At 40.3% G+C, this 10,657-nt stretch overlaps 1 protein-coding gene across 2 annotated transcripts in view; it reads right to left on the bottom strand.

The window, feature by feature from the left end:
- Positions 1-7,668: 7,668 nt before the first annotated feature.
- LOC117528631 (histone-arginine methyltransferase CARM1) overlaps positions 7,669-10,657 on the bottom strand; it is a 51,040-nt gene continuing 48,051 nt past the window's right edge. Inside the window, exons 15-17 of one of the 2 annotated variants that reach the window (XM_034191254.1) lie at positions 9,370-9,423; positions 9,079-9,147; positions 7,669-8,943 (exon numbers count right to left, since the gene is read on the bottom strand). In XM_034191254.1, the coding sequence (XP_034047145.1) occupies positions 8,804-8,943; positions 9,079-9,147; positions 9,370-9,423 (263 nt within the window). In that variant the 3' untranslated portion in view covers positions 7,669-8,803. The remainder of the gene's footprint in view (positions 8,944-9,078; positions 9,148-9,369; positions 9,424-10,657) is intronic. The other variant, XM_034191255.1, reaches the window with a different exon arrangement.

The following is a 10,657-nucleotide window of genomic DNA, read 5'->3' as shown; positions in this document are numbered from 1 at the left end:
CTGGACAGGCTGTGGAGCAGCACAGGTAACGCACAACAACAGTGCTAAAAAATAAAAAAAAAAAAAATAAAAATCGTGGAGCAGCACAGGCAACGCACGACAACAGTGCTAAAACAAAAAAAAAATCCACTGGACAGGCTGTGGAGCAGCACAGGTAACGCACGACAACAGTGGTAAAAAATAAAATAAAAATCCACTGGACAGGCTGTGGAGCAGCACAGGTAACGCACGACAACAGTGCTAAAAAAAAAAAAAAAAAAAAAAAAAAAAAAAAAAAAATCCACTGGACAGGCTGCGGAGCAGCACAGGTAACACACACAACAGTGGTAAAAATAAAATAAAAATCCACTAGACAGGCTGTGGAGCAGCACAGGTAACACACGACAACAGTGCCAAAAACAAAACAAAAATCCACTGAACAGGCTGTGGAGCAGCACAGGTAACACACGACAACAGTGGTAAAAAATAAAATAAAAATCCACTGGACAGGCTGTGGAACAGCACAGGTAACGCACGACAACAGTGCTAAAAAATAAAAAAAAATCCACTGAACAGGCTGTGGAGCAGCACAGGTACACACGACAACAGTGCTAAAATAAAATAAAAATCCACTGGACAGGCTGTGGAGCAGCACAGGTAACACACGACAACAGTGGTAAAAAATAAAATAAAAATCCACTGGACAGGCTGTGGAACAGCACAGGTAACGCACGACAACAGTGCTAAAAATAAAATAAAAATCCACTGAACAGGCTGTGGAGCAGCACAGGTAACACACGACAACAATGCTAAAATAAAATAAAAATCCACTGAACAGGCTGTGGAGCAGCACAGGCAACGCACGACAACAGTGCTAAAAATAAAATAAAAATCCACTGAACAGGCTGTGGTGCAGCACAGGTAACGCACGACAACAGTGCTAAAAAATAAAATAAAAATCCACTGGACAGGCTGTGGTGCAGCACAGGTAACGCACGACAACAGTGCTAAAATAAAATAAAAATCCACTAGGCAGGCTGTGGAGCAGCACGACAACAGTGCTAAAAAATAAATAAAAATAAAAACGAAAGCGTTAGCAAGCTAGTTAGCTTGCCAACGCTGATGAAGGTTAGCTGATAAAAGAGCTCCGTCGCGATGCTTCGACCGTTAGAGGTCTTCTTTAGGCGTTGGAGCACGGTGAAAAAGTAAAAAAAAAGTAAAAAAGTCTTGAAAAAAGACTGTTAATTCAAAGAACTCAAACAGCTCAGTTCAAACAGCTAACAGATACAGCAGAACACCGCTGTGCTCCGGAACCAGAAAAAAGTCCACCCACAAAAGTCCATCTTTCTAATGTGACTCACTCGGCAGAGAGCCGCGCAGCATTTGGAGCCGTTTGAACGGAAGTTTCTTTCTCACAAGACAGGAGTCCCAGTTAATGACTTTAATCCTCACAAAAGTGACTCATGATTGACATATTTTAATGGCTCCGAGAGGGGTTAAGAAGCAGATTTGCAGCTTCTGAAAGGCAGCAAGGCAAAGAACCGAAGTAGCAGATCGGAACAGTGCTTCATTGCTTCAAAACAATGCACATATTAAATTGGAGCTGAAGCGGAGTCCGGTGGTGGAGATTTGAATTGGGCTGCTCATGCTCTGTAACTTCTTCAGGCAGACTTGAATGCTGAGAGGAGGACGGCTGCGGACCGCTCTTCTTGCACATGATTAACCTCTGGGTACCGAAACTTTGCACCGAAAGACGAGGCATGTTTCGATACTTGATACTACTGAAGTATTTCGGTTGGTGCCACAAAAGAACCGAAGTTCGGTACCCAGCCCTACACAGAGTAATTTAACTTTTTTTATTATTATTTTTGTCCTGGTGGATCACAGGAAAAATGAGTGTACAATTAAATAAAAAGAAACATGAAACAGCGCGGTGCTGTTTTCTTTGATTTCTTGATAGTTAAAAAATTTAAATAAATAAACTGTTATTTAAAGTTGAGACTTTTCTTGTAGTTATGGTAGTAACAAAAAACTGTGTAGCTTTATTTGGTAAAAATAAAAATAGGTTGAACAATTTATGAATAAAATGTTCACTCAGCTCGACAGTGATTGATTTCACTTCCTGCAGCTAAAAGCTAACGTTAGCTAATAAACTTCAACATAGCACTAACGGCACATACACTCAAAAAATATAAAGGCATCACTTTTGGTTTTGCTCCCATTTTGTATGAGATGAACTCAAAGATCTAAAACTTTTTCCACATACACAATATCACCATTTCCCTCAAATATTTTTCACAAACCAGTCTAAATCTGTGATAGTGAGCACTTCTCCTTTGCTGAGATAATCCATCCCACCTCACAGGTGTGCCATATCAAGATGCTGATTAGACACCATGATTAGTGCACAGGTGTGCCTTAGACTGCCCACAATAAAAGGCCACTCTGAAAAGTGCAGTTTTATCACACAGCACAATGCCACAGATGTCGCAAGATTTGAGGGAGCGTGCAATTGGCATGCTGACAGCAGGAATGTCAACCAGAGCTGTTGCTCGTGTATTGAATGTTAATTTCTCTACCATAAGCCGTCTCCAAAGGCGTTTCAGAGAATTTGGCAGTACATCCAACCAGCCTCACAACCGCAGACCACGTGTAACCACACCAGCCAGGACCTCCACATCCAGCATGTTCACCTCCAAGATCGTGTGAGACCAGCCACTCGGACAGCTGCTGAAACAATCGGTTTGCATAACCAAAGAATTTCTGCACAAACTGTCAGAAACCGTCTCAGGGAAGCTCATCTGCATGCTCGTTGTCCTCATCGAGGTCTCGACCTGACAGTTCGTCGTCATAACCGACTTGAGTGCTCAAATGCTCACATTCGCTGGCGTTTGGCACGTTGGAGAGGTGTTCTCTTCACGGATGAATCCCGGTTCACACTGTTCAGGGCAGATGGCAGACAGCGTGTGTGGCGTCGTGTGGGTGAGCGGTTTTCTGATGTCAATGTTGTGGATCGAGTGGCCCATGGTGGCGGTGGGGTTATGGTATGGGTAGGCGTCTGTTATGGACGAAGAACACAAGTGCATTTTATTGATGGCATTTTGAATGCACAGAGATACCGTGACGAGATCCTGAGGCCAACTGTTGTGCCATACATCCAAGAACATCACCTCATGTTGCAGCAGGATAATGCACAGCCCCATGTTGCAAGGATCTGTACACAATTCTTGGAAGCTGAAAATGTCCCAGTTCAGTAGTCTCACAAATCCAACAAGACCAAGCATTCATGATATGCACACTCTTAAGGCTATGAAATTGGGCTATTAGTAAAAAAAAAAAAGTAGAAAAAGGGGTGTTCACAATAATAGTAGCATCTGCTGTTGACGCTACAAACTCAAAACTATTATGTTCAAACTGCTTTTTTAGCAATCACTAAGTAGTAGTATTTAGTTGTATAACCAGTTTTTCATGATTTCTTCACATCTGCGAGGCATTAATTTTGTTGGTTTAGAACCAAGATTTTGCTTGTTTACTAGTGTGCTTGTGGTGATTGTCTTGTTGAAACACCCATTTCAAGGGCATGACCAGTTCAAGTATTTTGACAGTGTCTTTGATCATCCTGGAGCTGATCAATGGGTGAGCCTTTGCCATTCTGGTTATTCTTCTATCCATTTTGATGGTTTTCCATTTTCTTCCACGCGTCTCTGGTTTTTTTGTCCATTTTAAAGCACTGAAGATCATTGTAGATGAACAGCCTATAATTTTTTGCACCTGCATATAAGTTGTCCCCTCTCCAATCAATTTTTTTAATCAAACTACGCTGTTCTTCTGAACAATGTCTTGAACGTCCCATTTTCCTCAGGCTTTCAAAGAGAAAAGCATGTTCAACAGGTGCTGGCTTCATCCTTACATAGGGTACACCTGATTCACACCTGTTTGTTCCACAAAATTGACAAACTCACTGACCGAATGCCACACTTCTTATTGTGAACACCCCCTTTTCTACTTTTTTTTACTAATAGCCCAATTTCATAGCCTTAAGAGTGTGCATATCATGAATGCTTGGTCTTGTTGGATTTGTGAGAATCTACTGGTACCTTGTTTCCCATGTAACAATAAGAAATATACTCAAAACCTGGATTAATCTTTTTAGTCACATAGCACTACTATTATTCTGAACACTACTGTATATGTGTATATATAGCTTATGCTAAGATGATGCAATCCTGATCTGCATTTGTTCTACTCTAAACCATGTTTTTAAGACCAGCCAGACCTCCACAGAAGTTGGAACAGACTGGTGACGCAGCGACTTTTGTGACCATCAGAGGGCACGGCCGTCTCCCTGCAAGGGGATGTAGTTGTTGCACAGCAAAAACCTGTGGCAAGCGGCATCATTTTTGTCTTTAAAATGGCTCAGTACTTGGTGATGACGAGGGTGGGGGAAATCGCTAATGTCACCGTGCTTATTGCTTGTGCAATAACGACACCACATTGATGACTGAGCAGCTCAGTCGTGTTCTTATTTTGAGGGCCGGCATTACAAATTGTGGGCAGATGATCAAGACTTCACCAGTTACAGCTAAATGAGTGGTCAGGATAGCTAATTCTAATCTCTGGCAATACAACACAGATGATCCCATAAATAGTACTCCTGCTACTGCAGTCACATGGCGACAGCAACCCAGATGTTCTAGTGTTTTCAACGAGAGGACAACGAAAAATTCTGACATAACCAGTGATGAGAACTGTAGCCACCCAGTGTGGCAGGACGCAAAACCAAAGTGATAAAAGCTTCAACATCACAGACTATGTTAAATGTGTCATTGCTACATGTCCGATTCAAGAACATTTTCATGGACAGGGGGGTGGGTCAACTTCATTCCTTACCAGCATGTGGCATTGGGAGGTAAAGGAAGACGAATAAAAAAAAAAAAAAAAAAAAAATCAGCATGTTGCTAAACCACAGAAGCATTTGTCCCAAGTTCCACTAAAAATAACATATTCGGCAAAGAATAATGAGACAGATCATTTAGACCTTATTTAAGAAAGACACCAGCTACTGAAAGTTTTCACTTCTACAACTTTTGAAGGTTTAAGAGACTTTCGTGGCGACTCTATAGTAGACAGTGTCAGACAATGAGAATGGCAGTATTACCAGCAGGTCAACACAGAAATGAGACACAGAAAGACATCTCTCACCACAGACACACTCAAGCATCTGGTGCGTTCACAATCTACTAAACTACAGTGAACAAATGAGTTCAAGACCTGATTCCAGGATGGTTTATGGAACATCTCCAGCACATTTAACTTGCTTTTTTTTTTTTTTTTTTTTAAATTCTTTGGTTTTTACAAAAAAAAAAAAAAAAAAAAAAAAAGAAAAAAAAAGAAAAAAAAAAGTAATTCTACAAAGACATTTTTTTCTTCCTAAGAATCAAGTCCAATAGTCATGACACTAGAAGTGACACATTCATGTGTCAGTCTCTCTCCTTGACTGATAAAAAGTGGACAAGGACATCAGGTGTGTTTGGGGGCACGGGAGAAACATATGTTCTAAATCATATAGTCAATGCCAAGGAGGGAAGCAGAAGGTCCGAGTCCTCTTTCCATGCCTCAACCTTGACATCTATGACAGTCTCAAAGGTCGTGGAGAGGAGCAGGGGAAGGGAACAAGGATGTAAACTAGGATGCTGCCAATCCAAGAGTTTCCAGCAGCCTTCCAGCTGCTTACCTGCATCATTGTCCAATTTACTGTTCGTTATCAGAGTCCGCCGATGATGCCAGAGCAATGTAGCTCACCATAACATCAACTGAGCAGCTGCAGAGAAGATGCTGCAATATCCTCTTGGCAAAAAAATAAAATAAAATAATTAGCTGAAGATCATGGATGACCGGGAAAGAAAACATCGCTGAAAGTAAAGACAAACAAGGTGTTCCAACTTGAAGTCAGACTCCAAGTATTTGGCAGATTGTCCCAGTGGTCCAGCTGGCAGATATCAAATTCATCCATGATTCATGAAATCCACAAGCAACTTTAACCACATCTCAACAACAGTGGCTCTAATAGGAAACATTAAAACAGCAATCTGATATTTTAGGAAAGTCTACTGAAGACTGGAAGAGGAACCAGGTTGCCTACCTGTCAAAACTGGGGGGAAGAGAGAAAAAGCTGAACAACAAAAAGTCACATAGTTACAGTGGTCAAAAAGTGCCAACCTGACAGAGTGGACAGTTCTAAGATGCTACATGCAGTCACTACACGCCTTTTGCGTTTAGCTACAAACGGCTCCATTGTGGCCGCTTCTACAATGGCGTCTTTTGCAATTTCATTTCAGCACATGGGAGAGAAAAAAAAAAAAAATCAAGTTGAAAAAAGATGAGCTTTTTCTCAAGATTCATTTCCTCCTTTTTTGACAGGGCACCAGTGACTCCTTTCCTTCCAACGTTCCTCAGCATGGAATCCATCATCAAAGTGAGCATTACAAAGACGCCATGGCAGAAACAACATGTTAGCATGGTTAGCATAGAGTTATCCAGCCGCTTTTCCCCTGAAAGCTTGATATTTACCTTCATACACTGCATCCAGACCAATATTTTAACATAGACATGAAATATAAAAAGCATGAATAACAACACTTGAATGACAGTTTTTTAAAGAATCAGTTCAGCCAAATCACAAAAAAAAAAAAAAAGTATTTACCCACTAGGGCTGCAACAATTGGTTACTAATTAATCAACAAATATTTTGCTAATTAAGTATTTTGAGTCATTAAACTATATATATTTTAATTCTCTGAGTTCAGCTTGTTATGTGTGAATACTTTCTAGTTTTTGTTTTTTACTCCTCTCTGGCAGTAAACAGAGTATCTTTGGATTGTTGTTGACAAAACAAGACATTCAATGAGATCATCTGTGGCTCTGGAAAATACTGATACTTTTCCACCCATTTCTGACATTTTATGGACATAATAAGTAAGCGATTAATTGATCAATTTTCTTGATTAGGGGAATTCCATGAGAGTGTGAGGTCCCTACTTGTGCTGCTGTGATTCAATCATCCCAGAGACTTCTTATTCTCAATAGAATCAAGAAAAGATGGACAAATCAAAATTCTCCAGAATAGCTATTCACAGCAGGACCATTGGAAGTGGTAACTGACATTATGAAAATAATTGTTAGTTGCAGTTCTATTATCCACTTAGCTAGTGGTGTAGCATAAATCAATCACTGAAGTCTGTTAACGTTATCACAGTTTACAAAAGGGGCCATATTTATAAGGGAGCTCTGACATTTTTCAATGTAGGCTATATTTCTAGCTGTCTTGGGGTTCAACTTTCCCCTCTGGACAAAAACCATTTCAATGGGTACATTGTTGATTTCTATCGTAGATACTGTCATGGGCTAGCCAGCTACATAATGTTGTAATTGTACAGGACAAGTAAAAAACAAAAAGTGTAAACTGCTTCTTGTTGCCACTAAAGTAACTCATTTTGACTTCTCCCTTTTCACGTGGGGTCACAGTAGATTATCTGCATGTTGATTTGGCACATTTTACGCCAGATGCCCTTCCTAACACAACTCCACATAACATGAAAATGTCGTTAAGTGTCAGGTAGCACAGCGAGGATCTCTACAGAGGTAAACGTGCCAGTGTTAACCTTAATAAATGTTAAAGCTTTTTTTAAATGACCGATTACACAGCTAGTCGCTTACTTTAGCCTCCAGTCCATTTGGTGGCACTGCACTCCAAGTTGCTGCAAGTTGATTGAGGATAAACAGCTCTGTCTTACAGAAGAAGCCTAATGTCTTAAAAACTGTTTCCATTAAACAATGACATTTTCACCTGTTCAGCAACAACAAGTAGCAGTTTATTGTGAGTGTCTTTAGCTTGCCCCGTACAATAACATCATGCAGACTGCAAACCCATGATGGTGCTTGTGTTCCAAATCAATATTAAACTAATTTTTTGTCCTGAGTGAAAAGATGACCCCCAAAATATCTAAAAATTAAGCACGGGTTGAAAAACATAGGAATTCACCTTAACACTTGTTACAGATGATGCTCTAAAATGGTTTAAACTGGATTTAATCTAAATTATCCAATACAATAAAGTGAACGTCTAGATTTTTGGGAAGTTGCTCTTCTGAAAGGCTGGCTCAAAGTGGGTCAACATGAAGGGTTTGTGGGAATTTGAGTGAACTGTCCTTTAAATAAACCAGTCAGTGAAAACTGACCTTGAATTTGTGATATGCATAGTCACAGCAGCTCAGAGTGTTGATGATGAAAAAGTCCACATAGTGTCCTACTGTACAAATGAAGAGTTTATCATTTTAGTGTAGGTCTGGGGTAGATTGTGAAGAAGAAGAAAAAAAGAGAGACTTGGTGTCTAGCAAAAAGTTCTTCAGAGAAGAAGAGACCAAAAAAAAAACAAAAGGGAGGAAGGGGAGTGGAAAGTCTGAGAAAACAGTGAAAGAAGAGGGCAGAAACCCACGCAGGGACCAGACCACACCTGCGGTGCGCTTCAGCTGTGCATGTCATAGTCCCGTGAATCACTGGGAAGGGAAGAGGGGGTCTCAACTGGTAGCAAGACAAGAGTCTGGACGGATATAAGAGCGTACAACCGTTCATACACAGACAGACAAAATGGAGGGTGACAACAGGGAGGATGTGCCACTACAGCACTGGTTTTGGTATACTGGTTTTGGCCGCGGCTGGGAAGTCAGTTAGGATGGTGGGCTGGGGAGGAGGACTGAGGGGTTTCCACGAGGAGAGGATCTCTTGTCATGCGGGATTTGTGGGGGGTGGTGAGGACGTCTTTGCTTTAACTGCCATAATGCATGGTGTTGCTGGGGATGACCATTGGCGAGGCCATGGAGATGGCAGCACCCCCCATGGTGAACTGGTTGGTGACAGGATAGTAAGTACCACTGCTGGTGGGGCCCGATTGGCCCGTATTAGCTCCTGGAAGAAATAAAGACAGATTTATAAGGTTAGAAGTAGACCTATGTTGGTACTGAATGTAAATCCAGTAAAAACAGTTTCTAGTTTGTTCTTGTTTTTGACATGAAAACTACAGCTGTTAACAGGTCAACATACCCTGGACAATCCCTGTGCTCATGATGGAGCCCATTCTGGAGTGGGTGTGGTTTACAATTCCTGTGTTCACTGGGACCAATCAGAGAGGAAAGGACACCATAAGCGAATTAAAATATGATCGTTATTCAGAGGAAAATTACAAGAAATTATCATTAACACTACATTCTATATAGTATATGCAGTTACTGTGAATTACTCAAGTTGCCCTACTAAAATAAAAATACAAGGGCATTGTCACACCTTAACTGTTGTGTTACATTTCAGTACCACTTCTCAATGTGTCCACACTACCTTTTTCTAAAGGGTCATTCCATGCCAACTCAGCTGATGGGTGTCGTGGCCCGTCTGAAAATTTTCAAAACAATTTATTAAAAAAATATTAATGAGATATTAAGAGTAAACATGTTATGAGCTGACAATTTATATATTTTTTCTACAAATGGGGGAGGGGGGAGCTGAAAGACCTGTTCAGAAGGACATAAATGGCTCAAAATGCATAAAATTTAGATTACAAGAAGCCATGCCAACATTCTTTACAAACATTTAACTTATATGGATATATTTTGATTAGAGCTTGATTGATATGGATTTGTGGGGTAGATACAGATAGAGTTAAAAAAATTAAATAATGATACAATATATTTGCAGATATACGCATGAGGGGGGGGGGGGGGGGGGGGGGGCAATGATTCCTAACACTGCCTTATGAACCCTTATGACAGAAATGTATCATTTTCAGGAGAATCAGAAGCACATGTCAAAAATACCTCTTGAAGAGGACAATTAAAAGATACACAAGTCACACCTTTTTTCTGTATCATCAGCTCTTTACATTTCCTGTATTGTACTTCTTATTACTGGCATTTATTCTTTTATTATTTGAGTTTATTTTATTTAGCGCTTTGACACCTGGGAATGGTCTAAATAATTATTTTTACTAATAACTAATGCGTGATTTCTTTTCAGTGTATAAGTCACAGGACCCCTAAACTAATAAAGAATTGCGACGTATATTCTTGAAAATTAAGTTTGACCGTATATAAAAAAATAACTATTATAAATAACTAGGGGTTAATTTTGTTGTATGTATGTACAATGACCAAGGTTGGATAGGATTACTTTGAAAGAATACATGTGGATTACATGTATGTATGTACATACATTTGGATTACTTGTAATCTGATTACATTTCAAAGTAATCCTACCCAACCCTGACAATGACAAATAAAGGTTTAGTCTACTTTGGCTCCGCCGAGCTGGCTGCATAGCGTCCACTTGTCATTTGTCACTGTAAAACTGACACTTTGAAAGTGAATGGCAGCTGGTCACTTTGCCCCCGTCTCTTGTAGCTAACGTGACCAAAGAATGCTGGTTGGGGGGTGTCCCAGCTATACTTGGCAGCATTGTAAATTACAGTGTCAAAGCAGAGGTGTATACTGGGTCATCATGGTATTATTGAATCACTGGTATAAGTCATTCAGTACGTGTACCGTAATCCCATTCCAATATTTTCAATATATCAGTGCAGGATGTGACAAGTAGTTAGTCTGCCGCTTTGTGTGGCAAAACCAAGTGCTGT

Source organism: Thalassophryne amazonica, chromosome 16, assembly GCF_902500255.1.
Source record: "Thalassophryne amazonica chromosome 16, fThaAma1.1, whole genome shotgun sequence".
In the NCBI taxonomy this organism is placed as follows: Eukaryota; Metazoa; Chordata; class Actinopteri; order Batrachoidiformes; family Batrachoididae; genus Thalassophryne; species Thalassophryne amazonica.
Note: the sequence above shows the minus strand (reverse complement) of the source record. Positions and strands in the feature narration are given on the sequence as shown.